Source organism: Melampsora larici-populina (genome assembly GCF_000204055.1).
Source record: "Melampsora larici-populina 98AG31 unplaced genomic scaffold MELLAscaffold_3, whole genome shotgun sequence".
NCBI lineage: Eukaryota > Fungi > Basidiomycota > Pucciniomycetes > Pucciniales > Melampsoraceae > Melampsora > Melampsora laricis-populina.
In genome coordinates, this window is record NW_006768767.1 from 1807701 (window position 1) to 1828134 (window position 20434).

The window sequence follows — 20434 nt, forward strand, 5'->3', positions numbered from 1 at the left end:
TGGCGGAGAGTGTATTTTGAAGAGTATCTTGCAAGAGTTGATACTGCATATTGAATGTCGGGACGAGTATGCACAGCTGCCCAGTTCAGACATCCGATGGCTTGTTGGTAGGGTAGGTGGGCAGCGTCAGTGATTTCTTCATCGGTTCCTGGAGTTAGTTCGACGGAGGTGGGAAAAGGTGTGGGAGCGGTGTTGCAGTGCGTCATGTCAAAGCGGTCGAGAACGTTCTTTAAGTAGTGTTCTTGTGATAAGTGGATTGTTCTGTTTTTGCAATCTCGAGTGATTTTGATTCCTAAATGTAGGGTGAATTCATCTGTCCATACAAGGTCGTATAATTGGTGCAGTTTTTCTTTTACCTCTTTCAGTAGGGGTTTGGAGTTTGAGAAGGTGAGTCCATCATCTACATGCATCGGGATGTGAACAAGTTCTTTTTCTCGTCGAAGAGTGAATAGGGAATTGTCATCCTTTGACGGTGTAAATCCTATGCTGCGTAGTTTTGATTCCAGGTCTGTGTTGAATTCCCTGTGGGCTTGTCGAGTTCCATAGATCGATTGTCGGAGTAGCCATACTTTCTTAGGGTCCTTGGGGTTGTAGAAACCTTGAACTTGTCGAGTGTATACTGGCATATGCATCTTTCCTTTTAGGAAAGCGGTGGCGATATCAAATTGTTCCATTTCCCAATCTTCAGATGCACATAGGGAGAAGAGCATATTCATAGTGTCGGATTGCACAACTGATGCGTAAGTTTTGTCGAAATCTACTCCCCAAATCTGATGGTTTCCTAAGGCGACCCATCTAGCTTTGTACTTGATGATATTTCCGTGTTCGTCTCGCTTTCTTTTGAAACGCCACATACCGCCGATGATATTGGCTTCTGGTGGTGCGTCGACTAGTTCACCTACGTTATGTGAAGTCAAAGAGTTAAATTCTTTTTCCATTGCTTGGAGCCAGTGTCTCGCTCTTTTCCGCGCATGGCTTCGGTGTAAGTGGGACAGTCGTCACTTTTCTTTGCAGCGTATAATGTGAGATTACCGTATCTTACAGGTGGTTTACGATCTCGAATTGGTCGTTGGGATATAGTGGTTGAGTTCTGTATTGGGATTGGTTGTCGATTCGGGATTGGAGGTTCAGGATGAGGTAAGGGTTCGTTTTTGTCTTTTGGATATTCGCTGTTGTTTTCCTTGGTGATTGAATCTGATGTGTTCTTTTGATGGTTGTCTTCTTCTCTCGATTTTTCTGTTGCTTTCAGACTTTCTAAGTCAGTTTTCATTTGTTTGGTGATTTTAATTTTAATTTTGAGATTATTTTCCTTTTCTTTTGTATTGTTTTCGTGATTTTCTTTCATTTGTTTTGATTCTTTATCTTTTAATTCTTTTAATTCTTTCTCTTGAAGTTGTTTTTCTTTTAGTTCTTTTTCTTTCAGGTCTTTCAGTTCTTTTAATTCCTTTTCTTTTAATTCTTTTTCTTTCAGTTCTTTTAGTTGTTTTTCTTTTGATTCTTTCCGTTGATTTTCTTTCAATTCTTTCAGTTCTTTTTCTTTTATCTCTTTTAATTCTTTTTCTTTTAGTTGTTTCAGTTCTTGTTCTTTCAATTCTTTTTCTTTCAGTTCTTTCAGTTGTTTTTCTTTTGATTCTTTTAGTTGATTTTCTTTCAATTCTTTCAATTCTTTTTCTTTTATCTCTTTTAATTCTTTTTCTTTTAGTTGTTTCAGTTCTTGTTCTTTCAATTCTTTTAGTTCTTTTTCTTTTAATTCTTTCATTTCTTTCTCTTTTAATTCTTTTTCTTGTGATTCTTTCTTTTTGTTAATGTTGTGTGGTGCGTGTATTGAATGATGGAGGGGTATAATTTCTTTGGGTGTAAATTCTATTGGAGATATGTTGTGTGAGATTAAATCTGAAGCTTTGTCAGAAAGCGAGAATTCAGAGAAATTAGGGGATATTGGCGATAGTTGTTGTGGAGTTAAAAATGGTGATGAAGACTGAGATAGGGATTCTTGTTGGCCACGTGGTTGTGATTGAAAATGGGAGAAGGGTCTTTGAGCTGATTGTGGGTTTGAAGTTGCCAAGTGTGTGGTGTTTTCTTGAGTTGTTGAGTTATTTGATGTAGTGTTAAATGGTATCTGAGCTGTTTCACTGTTAATTTTGTTTGCTTCAAGCATGGTTTCATTGAATGGGAAGAATTCATCATCAGTAATAAAAGATTGTTCATCGTTGTTTTTGTTTTTAAAAGGAAACAGTCTTTCGTTGAAAAACACATTACGAGAGATGATAATCTTTTTGGTTGTTAAGTCCCACAGACGATACGCCCTTGCACCTTTTTCATATCCTACATGAACACACAGACGTGATTTTGCAGAAAGTTTGTTGAGTTCGGTTGACTTCAGGAGTGGATATGCGGCACAGCCTAGAACACGAAGAAATTTTGTATTTGGTGGATGAGCTCCTGCGATATCAGCATTCCATAGTACAAGTGGAGTTTCCATATCAATTGAGGCATTAGGAGATATGTTAAGCAGGTAGGAAGTTGCCATCATGATTTCTCCCCACAGGAATTTTGGGATATTTCCTTCAATCATGGTGGAACGAGTTCGCTCAAGGATGGATCGGTTAAAACGTTCAGAGACTGAGTTTTGTTCGGGTGTTTCAGCTGGAGCACGCTCAAAGGTTATACCTTTTTGTGACAAGAATTCTGTGAATTGGTTGGAGGTGTATTCACCTCCTCGATCTGATTTGAATATCGCTATTTTCTTATTTTGATAACGTTCAACTTCAGTGATGTATTGCACAAAAAATGAGAAAACTTGAGATTTTGTTCGCATGATCCTAATACAATTGTATCTTGTAGCGTCATCTATGAAAGAAACAACATATTTTCCTCCTCCCAAGGATGCAGTGGGCATTGGTCCTAAAACGTCGCTATGTATACGGAATAAAGGGACATCAGATTTGGGAAAGTGGGAAGAAAAAGGTAATCGATAGGCTTTTGACAAAGTACATGGTTCACAGTCCAATTTGCTTGTGGATGTTGGTGATACTTTAGAAAGGGATCTGTAGTTAAGGTGACCAAATCGACGGTGCCAGATGTCAGCGGGAATAGATGCAGGAGCGGCAAAAAGAGCAGACGACAGACGTGCCTGTGTTAGAAACAGTCCGTCAGATCCTTTGCCAGTGATGATATAGTCTTGAAGTTCGTTTTCTAATATGATGTTGGTTTGATTGCTGGTAAGGTTTGCACCTTCACGAAGCATAGCCGAGACGGATATTATGTTGACTCCTGCTTCGGGGATTAAAAGTACATCCTCAAGAGCAATCAATCTATTTTCGCCGGTATGAGTTTTTCCGTGAATGTACGCAGTTCCAGAGAGTTTTGCAGTGATTCTTCCATTTTGTCCCCCTATTCCAGAAATGTTAACGGGTTGTATGGTATGAATGTTAGATAAAAGTTTTGCACTGCTGGCTATGTGGGTATTTGCACCACTGTCGATAAGAAACTGATCTTTTTGAGTGATGTGAGTTGTTGCGTTGAAAGCGGAGTACGTGATGAAATCGTTGCTTGAGTCATTCTCAACTGCTACATGTACAGATGCGGAATTGGTGTTGATTGATTTGGCCATCATAGCTTGGTACCGTTTTGCCATTTCTTCAACGGACAGTGAGCTAGAGTCTTTGTTTTCATTTTTCTTTTGAGTGTGACATTGTTCATTGGTGTGCTTTGAATTCGGGTGAATATGACATAGATCCTTCGGCGATTTTCCAACTTTTCTGTTATCAATTCTCGTAGGTCGTTTTGATTTGGTGTAATAGACTTCTTTGAATTTTTCTTCGCTGTTGGTGTTTGAACTGGCTTCGAGTCGGAGTCGAGCACATACGTCGCTTGTGGAGATTGTCTTGATGTTTGACAAGAAATGTTGGATTATGAGGCCGAATTCATTTCGAGGCAAGCTGTTGACTAAAAGTATAGCATAAATCCTGTCTGATAATTGAAGGTCCTTATCTCCAGCTGTCATATCACGAATCTTGCTGTGCAGATCTTGGACTTTTGCAATGTAGTTTGTGATACCGATCGAGTGGTCATATTTTAAGCTGAAAAGTTCGGTTAGAGTATTTGCAGTTGTTATGCCGTTGTCAGAGCCGTGTTGAGAAACAAGAGTTTCGAAAGCCTTTTTAGGATCTTCGATAGATTCGATGGATGCCAAGTTTGCTGAATCAATAGAGTTGCGTATTGCGTATAAAGCTGCTGCTTGTCGCATGTCGAATCGAGATTTTTCTTGAACTTCAGACGGTCGTTTGATTTCTTCTTTGATGAAGTCGTATAGTCCGTTCATTTTAAGATAGATCTTCACTTCAGTTTTCCATGCGTAGATATTTCCCGTGGTTAGTTTAGGGATAGAGGCAACTGCAGAGGTGCTGAAATGGGTATTTCCTGAACTTGGATTGGACATATTGTATTTGATTTGGGGTTCGGATGGTTTGGTGTCGTGATCTTTCGACATGGAGGAAGAAAAACGATTATAGAGAGATAGAATTAATTGATAGTACCTTTGATGGACAAAGGGTTTGTATTATGTAAATATATAGTACGCGTCTAGAGCGCTGGGCTCATAACCTAATGAGACAGGCTACGTGCAGGTCGTGGAAGCTCCGTGTGCGGGCTTCAGGACTGTTAGTCGAATGTCACAAACGAGATCTTCGAGAATCTGTCAACAGCGTTCTCGGAGTGGAAGCGTTTTAATAGAAATGTAATGAATATTATTGATGCTGATTGAGAGAGAAGGAAAAACAACAATCATTTGGATTATATACAAATGGAACGGTCTGAACATTGGATGAGTAAGAATACAAGAAGTGTTCGTAGAAAGGAAATGAGAACATGCTTAGAGTCTTCAGAGTGAAGCTCAGCATGATGGTCTGAATACTTATGGCCACTAAGTGTCGAGTACGATTCGAGATACAAGTGTTGTATCAACAGAAATGTACACTATCTTTTGGCAAACCTCAAGAGATCAAGAGTGTAGTGGTCCCTAGCGGTGAAATGGGTTTCATCATGTGTTTTTAGACAATAAATTTCAAAGTTCTTACCGTCTAAATTGAGGTTTCTACTTCTCAAGATTCGAGTCTCAATACTACAATTTTTCAGCATGGTTTAAGTTATGAAACTGGTTTTGCTACTACCCAGCGCTGCTGTTGTTCCCCCACTAGCAATTTTCAGCAAGTACAATGCTGAATTTCGTCTGAAGATCCAGTTCCTCTTCAATCCCAAAGAGCAAGAGACTTTGTTAAGTTTGTCTCATTCCAGAATGTCATTTGAAAGTTTTATCAGGGTGGTTTGTTTTTATTTTAAAGTCATCAATTGAACCATCACATCAAATATCAATCAATAGATGTGAATGATCCGTAACCAAAATTTTACTACCACAGGCCTCAAGACTCAGATGTCACCTGCTCGCAATACCATATATTCATTTTGATGTCACTTCATCTCGGTGAAATGATGTATTGTCTACGATCTCAATCACCTGTGCCTCAACAAACTCACGGGGTAGAATAAGATTCACAACCTCTGATCTGTCAGGCTCTGTCATATGCAAATTTGATAAAAGGTAAATTCAAGCTTCCTAGGTAGTACCCCCAAGCACAATATAGATCACATCATCGCACAAATTATTTGATGTCCATTTCTCTTCTTCATGTATTAGTCAATCTATAATCCCCAATTGTCAATCAAATTTCTTTAAAGGAGTACTTCATTCGCAGAAGACCTAGTGAGAGATTTATGAGGAAGCACAATACAGTTTCGTACATGTACTTCACTCTTCACTTGTACATCTTTAGCTGGATACGAGTCAAGAAGTCAGTTGGTGTGAAATAATAGAGAGTAAGTCAAATTTCTCTTACCTAATACCGAGATGTTCTTATTACCGATATAACCATCGGCTGGGAGTGGAGATCCTTCAACTCTAGACCAAGCACCAACTCTGTTGTCTTCACCGAGAATTGAATACAATACACAACAGTTTTGCTACAAGTACAAAAGCGTCGATATATGTAAGAGATAGCTCCGAATGCAATGACGCTTGAACATAAACTATATCAAAGGAGAGGAGTGACTTACTTCAAGAACGGTGTTGTCTAAGATGATAGAATCCTTAACTCGAGCACCAAAGCCAATCTTTACACCAGCACCAATAGACACATTAGGTCCGATCTTAGCGGATGGGTGAATCTCAGCTGTCTCATCTATGTAACAAGGCTCTACAATTTCCGGCCCAGCAGCCTTGCTTTGCTCTGGTGTAGCTTTGGCAGCTATGATGGTTGGAGATCGACGACGAAGGAGTACAGGATTATTAGATTTGTAGGATTCCAATACAAGCGCATTGGCTGGTAAGGCGGATCTGCGAACAGAAAAAAAAATCTTGTCAGCAATTAATCGATTTCCCAGATGATCTGTGCACATAAATCCTTACCCAGCTGTTTTAATCTGTTTCCATTGAGTCTTGGTCTCATAAACATAGAGCTTGCCTCGGTCAGAGAGTGGTGCAATGACGTCTTGCTCGAGACGGAGTTGATCGTCCTGTGGCCTGAGGGGATCTTCGCTAAAGGGTTATAAGATATTACATCAGATCTGCAATGTCGTCTGATGAAGCTTATCAGAAAAAAACTTACGCATTCTTTTTGACCTTCAAATCCATAGCAGCCTTAATCTCATCAAAGATCGACTTATCAAAAAGATAAACACCTGTATTGATAGTAGTAGATAAGAATGATTCCGGTTTTTCTACATAATGAAGTGCTTGAGAAGTTTCTGGGTCGGTAACGATACTTCCAAACTTCGTTGACATTTCCTTAGAGACCTTAATTCCCATTAAAGTACCGACCCCTCGATGACGATCATGAAAGCTTTTCAATTCTGAAAGTGGGAATGAGGAGACAATATCGGAATGTAATACATAGATTTGATCTGGAGAACCTTTGAGGATCGCATCTCTAAAGTGATAAAGTCCTCCAGCAGTTCCTAAAGCTTCATACTCTCTCATATATCTACAGTTTTCCGGAGAATGAATGGACTTTAGTTTTCACTCTATAGAGGTCTCATCGTTTTGAGGAGTATGAAAAATCATATTCACCTAATCTGAAGCGAAGGGAAATCCCTACTTGCTTGTTTTACAAAAGGAGCCAAGACAGAATCTTCATAAAATCCAATCAAAAGAACCTCTTGTAAATTTGAAAGTTTCGAAAGGGCTTGTATACCATGCCAAATCACAGCTCTTCCTGCCAATGGAAACAATGGCTTTGGAATATCAAGTGTTAAGGGTCGCATACGAGTTCCCTGATTCAGGCAAGAAGTTAAAAGTTAGGACTATCGTAAGATGTATATGTGTGAGTCCAGATGCTTACTTTACTTGGCCCGCCAAGCAGGTAGACAGCTTTGGAAGACATTTTGAAGTTGATGAGATTTGGTATAAGGTATGGATGGCAGATGCTTGAGGTCCTTTGATGTTCGATCAGCTGGAATGTCTTGGGGAAATCAAGATCCTAGAAACCTGTAACAACAACCTAGGGTAAATATCACACTATAAGACTTATCTTACTGCTTTATAAACATACTCTCTCTCTCAGCTTGCTCACGGTCGTGCACTGGGCTCAGATAATATCGGCTGGAGGGTTCCGTCACCGTGATGTCCACATCTAGCACGCACACATAACTTTGAAGCCACTTGGAGAAGGCTCTATGTATGGATTCTTTCAAGAAAGAATTATGAAATCATGAAATCTTACAATCTGAAGCGGTATATGGTACTATGCATCCTTCATCAGATGCCGCACGGATCTAGTATATTTACTTTTCATGAACTGTCAGACCTTTTTCAACTCATCTTTCTTTTATCATCTTTCACATTTTCAGATTTTCAGTTTATTCTGTTCTATCACTAAAACTTCAAGCCACGAGAAATAATTATTACATTTTCTTCTTTTAAATTTTCTAGATATACTAAGTAAATAAATCTTAAAAACAAATATGCAATCAAGAAGAATAAAAGAAAGAAAAAAGTTGAAATGTGAAAGTGAAACGATTAAAAATCAATGTTTTTCGTAAATTAGTTCAAAACTTTACACACACATAAAGATATCTTCTCATTATTTTCATTATTTAGGTCTTCTTAAAGTTTTCATTTCATCTGCTATTCTTTCTTTTGTAGTACGAGTATCTAATTCATCTCCTTCTCTAGGTGCTGAGATTCGAGTGGGTTTCTAATGAAAGGAAAAACTCCAACAATTAATTAACCATATCAAATCCGTCAATTGGTGTTTAATTAAAAGGAAGGACTTACTTTTTGTTTGATGAACAGGTTGACTGGATTTTTCTTTGCAGGCATTGGTGCACGTGGAGGATTCATTGGTTTGTTGTGAGAAGATGAGCCTACATTAGGATGAGGATTCCGATTTACCGTAGTCTGTGGTTGACGTATCTGGTTCATCATTGGGTTTACTTGATTCGATTCTATCTTTGTTCTTGACTGATCAGGCTTTTCTACATCACTGTTCTGATTATCTGAATTATCAATCTCAATTATACGTGTCTTCTTAGAGATTTCAGGTAGACTTGAATTAAGAGATTGTTTCCGCTTGAGTTCATTTTGAATTTGATTTGAATGAGTGTTTGATTTGGATTGTTGCGAGATTTGTTGAGGTGTCATCAATGGACCATGTCCAAACCTATCAGATTTCTTCTCGATGCTTTTCTGAACGATGGACTTTGAAGGTAGATGGTTTTTGCTTGTATTTCGGATTGTAGGAGTAGAATTGAAAGTATCGATAGATACCTACGAGTTCACCAGGTGAACAAAATTAAACAGATCAGTTATAGTATATTCTAAAAATCAAAATCGAGATGTAAGATTGAAAATGAACCTCAGAAAACGTTCCTCTCTCTCTTGCATCATCAATCAATGCTTTCCAATTTTTATCCTGTACCAACGCCGATTGATTCCCAATCACAAATAAAGATGATTTCGCTCTGGTTAAAGCTACATTCATTCGACGTGTATCCTTTAAAAAACCAATCCCATTATCATCATCTTTTCCACCACGAACACAAGATAAGATAATTATATCTTTCTCTTGTCCTTGAAATCCATCAACTGTATTGATATCTAAAGTAGAAACTACATCAGCAGGAAAGGATTGACGAAATTGTCTTCGGATTTCTCCTACTTGACCTGCATAGGCCGTAATGATCCCAACTCGATATGCAAAATCGATATCAGGAAATGTCCTGGTCAACCTGGAATAAATGGCTACTGTCATGCCTGCTTCGGTTCGATTGATAAAAGAGTGATGTCGACCTCTCTCTTCACGAGCTCCAATGGGATGATAAAATGTATATGGTGGAAAAAACGTATCCTCGGTATGCCATCGTTGGGTAGTTCTACTCGCCATATCGGGTCCATCCATTAATCGCGAATCATAGAAGGCTTTACTGGGAAAAGCACTGATGGCAGGGTGCATACGATACTGTATACTGTGTTACAATTCGTCAGTGCACTTGACCAAAATGCTACTAAGCTGACCGTTCCCAACCTTAACAAATGTACCGCAGTAGGAGCAAAGCGCTGCATACGCACGAATAGACTTTGGTCGTATCCTGCTTTCGAAGCCGCTTGTGATAGTACAGTCGGTGGTAATTGAAGTGGATCTGTAACGTACATCTTTCAACAAGTAAATTCTACGTCAAGATAAAATATATGGTAAACACTCACCTCCAACCAATATACACTGAGTGGCATTGTACCGAAGTGGGATCAGAGAAGCTGGTTCAGTACACTGACAAGCTTCATCAATCACTACTGTTTCAAAATCGAATGGTAATTGTGACATATAATCATGACCTGAACCCGATAATGTTGAACAAATTACATCAGCATCTTGTAAGATTTGCATCCTCAATTTACGAGTGGCTGCGTCTAAATAACGCTTTGAGGCGGCTTGTTGATCACGAGCTTCGTCTAATTGTTGTGATAATTCGTGCATCTTACGTCTTGCTTTCGTAACTTCTTGTTGTAATCCAGCGTACAATGGAGAAGCTACTGTGACTTGCTCTGCTTCGATTTGTTTAGCATTTCGAATTTCCCGTAAATGAGTGATTTCTTGTCTCAATTCATGAATTCGATCGGAATTTCCAGAAGGCTTGTCTCCCGTTTTATTTTCCAATTTGTTTTGAGCTTCTACAAGTTCGTCAATGAAGATATCTTTTACCGCCATATTGATCTTAGAATCGGCTCCAATCCGCACTAGTTTAGGAATAATAAGTTCTCCTTGGGCTCCACGAACGCCATCTTTTAATCGTTTGGCTACTTCATCAACAGCAGCATTACTTGGTGCGCAGAGTAAAATTTTCCTAGTTATTGATCGAGTATCTTGAGCCTTTGGTCGACCGGCGATGAATGCACCGACCAAACCCACGATAGTACTCGTCTTTCCCGTACCCGGCGGACTGTAAGAAATCGATGAGATTTAGTCTTCCGATCAAGTGGTGGATTCACGAAACTGACCCTTGAATGAGAGAGAAGCCTGGTGTGGCTAGAGAGCTAATGATCGCACGACCTTGTGGTTCATTGACTTTCTGGCACTGCATTACTTTTGCGAGCTGTTGTTCTGTTATAGGTGCAGGTTGAGTGATACGGGCTTCTAGAATATCACCACCCAATGTTAGATACGGCAAAGATCTTAGGGCAGCCCATTCCCGATGTGTTGTGCTCAGACTTACGAAATATCCGCGAAACAAGGTCATAAGAAAATATTTCAAAATCTTGTGAATCATTGTAAATGTCATTTAAAAAACTTACCTGCATAGATGAATCACTTCCCATTTCGTCTTCGGTACCAAGAAACCACTAACTTCAGATCTTACACTACCAAAATGCATGCGCAAGTTAAGTTCGAAACATTCGGGTTTACGAGACAAGCCGATCACCTTGGCCATAACAGAATGAGAGGAAGGCTTATTGACGGCTCGAAGTAAAACTAAATCAGCTTCTGTGAAAAACACTCGATCTGGTAACATGCCATGTTTGATCATAGTATAAATTTCTACAAAATCGTCAACTGAAGTGCGACCAACTACTTCACAGGGAACTGCTGTCTTTTCACCTGAAGCAACCGCTTCCTTTGCTTGACAGATCTGCTGCCAACACTCGCACATCAGAAGTGGTTCGAGGGCTCGTAAGTACTGACCAAAGTCGATAAAAGAAGGTGGAAGATGGTTATAGTGAACAGGAGCCATGGGTGGACACGGGCCTGTATGATGATAGTCCCATTGCAATATATGTCGATGAAGGGCAGTGAAATCCGGTGACATCCTTAGTTGCTCCAACTTCATCTGAGCTTGCTTCAGTAATTTCGCTTTGGCCACTTGTTGGTGCCTTTCCAAGGTAGGATCTTGGAATAATTTGATAGTCCGGCGGACCTCAGCTATCCTGCGAGGCTTATCGATCTTAGGCTTCTGTGCATTTGCTAAGCCGGCCAAACCGGTCACGGCAGGTCTATCTTCGTCTGAACTCTCAGAATCTTCTTCATCCAAGCAGATCGGTGCGATGGGTAGATTGCCGCCTGGCGGCTGTTGAGTCGAATCTGCCGTGTCCCTGGACGCAAGAATGGGTCGAGAAGAAGATGCAACAGGTGAATAATCTGTTGTTGGCGAAGAAACTCGAGCACGACCAGCTGGTATACCACGCTCTGTTGACACTTTCAAAGGTTGTTTTACCACAGTGTGATTCAAGACCTTCCTGCTCGCTTTGAATTCTTTGCGCATATTGCCAATCACACTAGAAGTTGATCCGCCAGCGGTCCTTGAGTGTGATTTACTTGATGTGGATTTGTTCGTCCGGGAGGTAAAGTCATGCTTTATGGGAGGAGGTGCCGATTTTGAAGCGGGTTTCTGTGGCAGAGCTGAAGACACTGGAGGGACAACTACAGACTTCGGAATGCTAGCTTTGATCGGTTGTCCATCTAATACACGACTCCACGCTGCTTTTTGATTCGCGACTTCTCCATCGTCCCGAACGTTTGAGTCTTTGGAGCTGGTTTGAGGAACGATCTCGATTTCTTCTTCTTCATCTTCTGATACATAAGCAAACCGTTCAGCTAAATCTGGATGACTGATCAAGGCCTTTTGTATATTACCACACTGTTGTTCTGTCAGAATCACTCCGATAGGCTTTTTGCTTTGAAGTTGAGGTTGCCGATTATGTTGTAAGTATGTCTCTAATCTTTTCACAATCGTATCCTTGAGTGGTCGCCTAAACTTGGCTAGTTTTTCGAGCATCGTCACCAACAGGCTAGCTGAGCGATCGAGAAGGTCAGGTTCAGTTAACCGAAGCCAGGAAAGAATGGCTTCCGTAGGACGCATAAAGGAGTCCACCATCTGTTGTCTAACCGGGTCATCTGATGATTTCGAAGAGGGCAGACCACCCAAAGCAAGATCTTGATCAGCACAGGCTGTTTCGAAGGCGTGGAATTGTTGCACAAGTTGTTCGGCAAAGATGAGGGCATCTCTCATCCAATCAGTCATTTTAGAAGTTTCCCAAAATTTTGACCAATATGGTGTTCTCTGAAATATGTTGGCAACCGCTGAGCACATTAGATTCCAAAGCTGAAAGACTTGCTTTCCATTTATACTTTGCATGAAATCTGGATCCGAAAACAGACCTTCGGAACGTGAAAATAGTACTTCTAATACATCAGTCATACATCTGACAAATCTCCCGGCAAGGATCATTGCATCAGGTAAATACTTTGTTTGAAACTCGGTAGTAACTAGAGAAATCAATAGACCCTCGAAAGCAGCGAGCCTGCCTTTGGATAGCAATACTCGGAAGCAATCAAGTCGAGAAGTGCAATCGGACCATTGTCGAACCAAAGCTAGCGCTGAGGCATGTATACCGTCATTAGGTGATAATGCAAGGACGATCAAGGCCTGGATCACGCGTTGATCATCCATCACGGGTGCCACTAGTTGATAGCCGGTAGTCGTTTCGGATAGATCCAATAATGCATCTACAAAAGGTGTGCATATCGTCAAGCAACCGTCCTTTAGGTTCTCTGATACAGGCTTGATGGGCAGTAGTTCGTTTCGGGCTTCTGGTAACCACGATTCGTACTTGAACTGATCAATATGAGCGCATCTTGAAACCGCTCGAATTAGAAGGCGATAAACTTTGATGGATGCTTCTGACGGTAAACTCATCTTGACACTTTGATAGAGTTGCTTCCATAGAGAGGCAGTGACCTCAACACGGATTGACAGGATATCATCACTAATTGCGGTCGGATTTCGAACTTCTAGTTTTGATCGTGCATGGCTTAGCTTTTGAACTGCAGCTTGCAACATATTGGTGTCCTTGAATGCGATACGTTCTATCAACAAATGAGCGTTCATCCGAATCGCATCCCATTCTGCTGAGCTGTACTGGGGATGGTATGCTACGTCAAATAGGATCGGAAGGTATAACTGTAGCACCCCTCGTTTTTGAATCACGGTAGCTATCTTCGAATGAACGTCAGAAATCGAAGGTGCGTTCTCGGTAAGTAGAGGACTTCCAGGATTAGACAGAATTGGCTCTGTAGGTTGCGCATCCTGGAGTGGTATTGTCGGAAAAATCAAGTTATACCAAGGAGTAAACGAAATTTCGATTGCATGAATTCGGATTTGTAACTCGCGGTCTTTCTGAAGTTCACATAAAAAGATTTGATGAATTTGTGTAAAGATGGTCGCCAAACTTTCTTCCATGTGATAAGCGGAACAGATCAATGGAAGTAGCCAAAAAAGACATCTCTCAGTACTTCCTGAATTAGATAAACTATCGATGAATGAATTGTTGATCAAGATTCGTGAGAAGGCCTGATGTGGCAGAAGTTGAAATGAAGTTCCCGAGGCTTGACTATCTGATACTTGTGGATTCTGCCAATAAGATGATTCCATCTGGCAAAGCAACACTCCAAAACACTCTAATACTGTAGTAATATGATCACCGTTATCAGATAAATGTGATGTGATCAAACATCCCAACTTGAAAAGTAGTGGATGAGGTGAGCCAATGTAACGTGGAATGGCTCTGAGAATCGATAATAAACTCTGCCAACTGCTTTTCCGATTGGGTGGTGGTTCAGCTAAGAGTTGTGAACCGTCGGACGGCGAGTTTTGATTGTCTCGGTGTATGATCCTGATGACCTCACGAGCAGCTTCTTGTAACCCTGGGGTCAACTTAAGCTTGATAGGGTCCCCGTGCATGTTGCGAGCCGCGATTTGATGCAGTAAAGCACGTGCATTGTTGGCACATAAATCGTTGCTGCTCATCGCTAGTAAGGTCAACCCCGGTAAGGACGCATCCGCAGAAAGAACAGGAAGGGGTTGATGGACGGGCTGACGAGCCATTGCATTCGAGATTGGTGTCCATATTTCGGGATTCGAAAGGACCCCAGGCCGTGACAATATCAGGAGAAGTATGGATGGTGGTAAAGCGTCTAAGCAGACCGAAGGCGGCACCGGATTGGACTCGGGAATTGATGCTGAGGTGATGTCCACTGGTGATACCCAGCTCCTTTTGCATAAATTAGCCAATGCTTTGTCAAGGCTCATGATAAAGTTAGACACCATTCGATCCGATAATTTGGGACGCAACCACCTAAGCATTAATGGATAGCCAAATCAGTTTTTTTACTAGCTTGAGATCCTGATAAAGATAAGCCTCAACTTGTCTGCCATATCGACCGTACAGCCTTCATGGGCCATCACACAATCAGTACAGCTTTGAAGGCAGTCTTCGAATGCTTTCCTCCATATCGTGATGTTGCCTTTGGGTTTGTAACAAATCAATCGTAATAAGAAAGAACGAGCGTCTGACATTGAATCTGAACTAATCGTGATGACTTCTTTCTGAAGATCGTTTCCCGTTAAGCCACCAAGACGGACGCCTTTCGAACAGTAAAAGTGGCCATAGCCTGAATCAGGACCTAATGGAGCCTCGTCGATTGAAAGATGATCAACGATCCATTGAAGCCCTGCTGTGACCGCTGCTGTCCCAATTGCTTCATCTCGAGGGCTTTTTCGAGCGCTTTCAAGTTGTTGAAGAAAGCTAGATAGGTTGGGAGTGGTGTATAGACGAATAGATGCCATTTTGGATTACGATGAATGATAAAGTTGATTTCAAGTTGATGAATAGAGCATGGTTGTTGAACGAATCCTTGAAAGTTCACCAAAGTGGTCAAAGGCCAACAGGCACGCGATAAATGTATCTGCATAACTCTCAGCTCAGCCCTGGTCCGATCCCTCGACTCACAAATTCTCATCATCTCACATCTTTCCCCAGCTGTGACCCACTCTTTTTTGAGCTAAACAAGTCATACGTTGGACACACTTCCCAATGAACCCACAGCATTCTCTCACTTTAAGAGGCTCTCCCAAACCAGACCTTACAATTTGAGGATAGTGAACTGGAAAAAAATCAAGGACGTAAGCACCAAAGGCTCTCTGCAATGAATTTATATCATTATATGTATAGATTATACCCTGATCATGAACATCATATCACTTCTCATGGCTAATCAAGTAATCTGTACTTATCTCTGGTATAGACACCTACAACTTTATAAAATTTCAAAAATCAAGACTCCAATCATAAATCATAGCGTATATATACTTAAGTATTCTCCAAAGAATGGAACCAAAATGATATAAAATACAATCATACAAATAGATAATACCTTTCCCAGATATATATGTATGTAAAAAAACAAATCTCAAAAACTTTTATCTAGCCAAAACAATTCCGTCAGGTAAATGACTAAAGAGTTCTTCATATTTTTGTCTCCATCGTAAAACATCACCTTTTTGTCTTCTAAAAATTACACTCCAAATCACTTCCTGAACTTCTACTTTACTTTTATCATCAATCTCCATTGAATCAGTACCAACGTTTGTTGAAACTTCTGAATCAGTATCAATAATCGGCTCAATTCTTAATGATCCAATCATTTTTTGTTTTCGATTATCAGTAAATGCTACTTGAAACTTCACCCCTCCTTGATACTTTTGACTTTGATCTTGATTTAAATCATTCATTAATGGTTTGACAGCGTGTTGAACATTGACCACATCAAGAGCTGCGGTAAAAGCCGTTACGAGTTCTTCTATTGATGATTTAGATATAAACATTGTTGAAGTATTTCCATGAAGCATCTTTTGGGATGCTAAAGTAGGGTTTTGAGTCTGATAAAGATTTGAACAATCAGATTCAATGTGTCTAGGTAAAAGTTTCTCGACTCAGCATGAAGAGGTAAGTCGGTAAGAGTATTGACTTACAAATAATCGAACTGTGCAAGAGAAAGGTTGAGTAGGATTTGCAGCCGTGTCGTTCAAGTAACGTGCAGCAATTTGTGACTTGGCCATTTCTTGAGACATTTGAGGTAGTGATGTACTATTAGGATCGAAATTGGAATCTTTTGGGATAGCCATTTCGGTACAACTATTGAAATGGTTCTGTTAGTCATATATTGGCAAGAGGAAGTAAATAAAATCAAACTCATACAATTGATCGACCTCTTCATCGAAATGAGTACCCTCATCAGCGTTCTGACGCTGTTTGGCAAGTCGGACTGCGAGAGTTTCAGCAGATAAAGCTAGTCCCTCACGATTCATCAGACAGTTTTTCCTGGATATTGTAGTGATCGAACAGTGGATCAATATCGATCAAAGTGATCGTGAAGAGATCAACAAAGGTCTATGGTATGCTATGATTGTTGAAAAACTTGAGCGTACCTTTTAAACCATGGGTCCTTTACAAGTTGAGTCATGTTCATTCTTAACTCCGGGTCTATGTGCATCATTTGTTGCAAGAAATCTATATCAAAAAAACATAAATGAAAACATGGTCAAACAAATTCGAAAGATGTAAATATGGTCGACATTCAAAATATACGTTTTAATTCATGATTTATTCGCGTCCATGGATCCGTGTGCCATATAGACCCGTCTACGTAAGCTGCAAACTCGGGACTTTCCAGAGTTGGAGTGTCCCAAGGCGTGTCTTAAAAAAATAACAGCGCGCAAAGACATTTACGAAGGTTAGCACAGGCTAACAAGTACAAGGGATTCTGTTTAAGCATCAGGCCGAATAGACTTACTTCCGACCAGGAGGACATAGAGAATGATACCAGAAGACCACATGTCGATTGCTGGACCATGATAAGGTCGACCAAATGCTAACTGCTCGTGTAGAATAACATCAGATGCTTCACGTCCCGAATCCGTTCAATGCAGTTTTGAGAGTGATAAACTAACCTCTGGAGCTGCGTAAGGTGCGCTTCCGCAGATCTCAGATAACATTCTTTCCTTTCCGTTGTATTTATAGACAGAGCAAAGGCCAAAGTCTGAAAGTAAGAGATTTCCATTCCCATCTAGCTAAGAGATCAAAGTTTTATGAATAACTGAAATATTTGATTCTGATCTCAATGATTGTGAGACATTTGAAAACTGACAAGTATATTCTCCGGTTTCAAATCCCGATGCACTACTCCTTTACTATGGCAAAAATACTGATGAATGCGAAATGATTTCAACGTTAGTGAGAGTGTGCAAATAGGATAGGTTTTCACTCAAGGTAAAAGTTAGGGTGATTCACTCACTAGACCAGACATCAATTGACGAAAGTAAAAGTGAATCAATTCTAAATCATTGTGCAATCCGACATCTGGGACTGAATCCAAGTTCATTGATATCAATTTTGGAGTATTTCAACTCGATTCTGATGAAAGTTGTTTACTCAGTTGATCAAATAAATCGCCACTAGCAGCATACTCCAGGATGATATAAAAGGCCGGTGGTATGTTTCGAGATGGTAAACCTTCATGGTCCTCGAGGCTATCGATCAATTCAAGTATATTTGAGTGCTTGAGGGTTTTGTGAACTTTGATTTCTTTCTTAATACGTTTATATGATGCTTCATCTAAAGTTGGATTTGATTTTTTGTTAACCAACGAAATCACTTTGACTGCAGCGAAAGTTGAGATATCCTGGTTGTAAGCTCGATAAACTCTGCCAAACGAAACACGTTAAATTTTGATCTTGAGATTCGATTACAAATGACATCTTCACAAACCTCGAAAAACCACCCTAATCAAAGATACCCAGCATCAAAAACTGTCAGCTCGGAAGTAGGAACTAGTAGATAATTGAGAGTCGACGGACTTCGGCAATATCGGGTCCAATCGCATAGCCTTTGATAAGTGGATACGGTGAGTTCGCGTAGACTGATAAACCCGCCGACATGATTCGAGGGCCGAGAGGTAAAAGCTGGTTGCTGACGAAGAAACAAAAATCGAAAAGAGGGTCGAGTGAAGTGACAGATTGAGTGAAAAGTCGATCTGAATGTTCGTGAGAATAAGTTTGGTGGCATAATGAGCGTGACTATGTAGGTTTGCACGCGACCTGTATTAGATGTAGGGCTGTGACCCGGTCCCGGCCCTGCCCGGCCGAAGGTGCCCGGCGATATTTTCAACGCTGGCGGTCCCGGCCTCGGGGCTCTGAAACCTAATCAGAATAGGGTGCAAAGCCCTGCGGGCGCCCCGGGCGCCCGGCCCGGCCGACTGCCCGATCCTGTTTTCGCCAAAAATAATATAAAAATTTCCCCTTTCCAAGGGTTTTTTACTCGTAAATCTGGGCCCGGCCCTGCCTGGACACCCAAGGCCTGAGATTCGGGCAGGCCCTGGTCGGCCCTGAGAAGTTTCCAGGGGACCTCGGGTCTACCCAGGGTCGGACTTGGCCCCGGGGCCGGCCACGAACTCTCAGGGCCGGGTCACAGCCCTAATTAGATGTATGCTGCCTTTTAGTAATAAAACTGTATTGAAAAATGCACAAAACACTACAAAACAGCTTCATGGAAAAAATAAAGGGAACATAAAATGACAAAGACAATGGTTCAAGTGTTGTCCCTTCACCTTGATGAGCGCACTTGCCCTTACCTTCTATCCGAAAGTCCCTTTCACATAATTTCTCCTAAGAATCTAGACACCATCAGAAAGGGCTTCTGAACTTAGTCATCCATGAACAGCGCGTTCAATGAAGACCCAGCGTGATCAGATCATCCATGCTAAGCTGAATATTGATGGTCCTCTCCCCCCTTCCATGAAAAAAATTATCTGTCAGATATAAAGGGGATTCAAGCTTCCTACAACATACAGCCAAACCCTCGCTATTGCATGATTTGGGGAGACATTTTTTGATTTGCATGATCACGGGTTATGTATACAAATAGGCATAAACCACAAAATGTATATTTTGTTGCATTATGACGGTTTTTTGTTGAAATTGTAGAAAGCAATAGCATGTTTGTATCTTCCACAGATACAAAAGACAATGTATTTTGTTGAAGTTGAAAAACAACATTGATTGGTCTTTCCCAGCAGTTCCTGGGCTTTTACTTCATCATATAGTTTGATTAACAAAATAACTGAAGGGGAGGATTTTGGATGGGACATCAAAGTGCCATACACCACTTAACTCCTTGAACAGATCGCAATCCCACTGAAGAAAAAGAATCCTGCTAGAGTGGCATTGGAAATAATGAAATTTAACTGAAGTTTACTCAAGACAATGATGCTGTCAACCTGGAGCATGGGGTAAATCACCAATTCTACAACAAATATCTGCTTGTAGGTCTCATAATTGGATGAAAATCTATATACCTTGAATCTACTTCTGATTTGATATGTTTTTGTTTAATCTAAAAACGGAAACTAAGCCAAAGTAACCCTGGAAGGCAGCTGAAATGTCCTATATGTTGAAGGTACATGCATTGGGTCTTCTGGTGTCAAAAAGTTTGAGCATTCTTGATTACCAAGACAAATGCTACTCTATGAAAATACAAGTATTTTATCAAGAGGAATAAGTTAAAAACAACCTTAGTACTGTTATACAGCTAATCCTTGATTGCTTGCTTTTCTTGCGCTTTTGTTAACAATCTTGACAATGTTATAAAAAAGGACTTCTGTTAATAGCTGCTCTTCTGTTTTAACTACTGCCTACAGTCCTTTGATGGGCTCTTGGAGTGCTGTACTCTGCTGTACTGCATAAAATTTGGGTTTCACTTACAATTTTGATTTTTTTTCACAAAATTAGAGTCTGAATATATCTGATGTGGATATATGAACACCTTAAATATAGTATTGCAGCTTGTTCACTTTGTTGTCTAGTTTTCTGAGCATAAATTTGACACATCATCATTGTTTGTGTGAGTATGGCCTTGTGTGACCCACTACAATTCAGTTGGTCTAGTGCAGTCAGTGGGCTGCTCTGACATTGACTCCTGGCCTATGCAAGACCTTGCGTTTTTTGTGGTGTTTCTGCAACCACACAACTACAGGTCATCACTTTGAATGTAGAA

The 20434-nt window shown here is 40.6% G+C and overlaps 5 protein-coding genes across 5 annotated transcripts; all 5 read right to left on the reverse strand.

Moving 5' to 3' along the window:
• Positions 1-5730: 5730 nt before the first annotated feature.
• Positions 5731-7436, reverse strand: MELLADRAFT_33353 (uncharacterized protein; the record flags this gene model as incomplete). Its single annotated transcript, XM_007405252.1, has 8 exons — positions 5731-5831; positions 5895-6018; positions 6112-6284; positions 6327-6391; positions 6464-6592; positions 6663-7037; positions 7124-7326; positions 7395-7436. 8 exons carry the CDS (start codon positions 7434-7436, stop codon positions 5731-5733), a joined length of 1212 nt encoding a protein of 403 aa, XP_007405314.1.
• A 500-nt stretch (positions 7437-7936) lies between these two features.
• MELLADRAFT_70805 (uncharacterized protein) lies at positions 7937-8722 on the reverse strand (the record flags this gene model as incomplete). Its single annotated transcript, XM_007405251.1, has 2 exons — positions 7937-8249; positions 8330-8722. The coding sequence occupies 2 exons, from the start codon at positions 8693-8695 to the stop codon at positions 8145-8147; spliced, it is 471 nt and encodes a 156-aa protein (XP_007405313.1).
• A 133-nt stretch (positions 8723-8855) lies between these two features.
• MELLADRAFT_33290 (uncharacterized protein) lies at positions 8856-10028 on the reverse strand (the record flags this gene model as incomplete). The annotated part of the gene is made up of 3 exons (XM_007405250.1): positions 8856-9519; positions 9579-9693; positions 9758-10028. The coding sequence occupies 3 exons, from the start codon at positions 10026-10028 to the stop codon at positions 8856-8858; spliced, it is 1050 nt and encodes a 349-aa protein (XP_007405312.1).
• Positions 10029-10476: 448 nt separating this feature from the next.
• MELLADRAFT_70806 (uncharacterized protein) lies at positions 10477-11236 on the reverse strand (the record flags this gene model as incomplete). The annotated part of the gene is made up of 2 exons (XM_007405249.1): positions 10477-10759; positions 10844-11236. 2 exons carry the CDS (start codon positions 11197-11199, stop codon positions 10537-10539), a joined length of 579 nt encoding a protein of 192 aa, XP_007405311.1.
• Positions 11237-15804: 4568 nt separating this feature from the next.
• MELLADRAFT_102390 (uncharacterized protein) lies at positions 15805-18321 on the reverse strand (the record flags this gene model as incomplete). Its single annotated transcript, XM_007405248.1, has 12 exons — positions 15805-16263; positions 16357-16533; positions 16594-16705; positions 16813-16894; positions 16973-17080; positions 17178-17259; positions 17335-17454; positions 17532-17588; positions 17679-17749; positions 17816-18087; positions 18152-18165; positions 18241-18321. The coding sequence occupies 12 exons, from the start codon at positions 18319-18321 to the stop codon at positions 15805-15807; spliced, it is 1635 nt and encodes a 544-aa protein (XP_007405310.1).
• Between the last annotated feature and the right edge of the window lie 2113 nt (positions 18322-20434).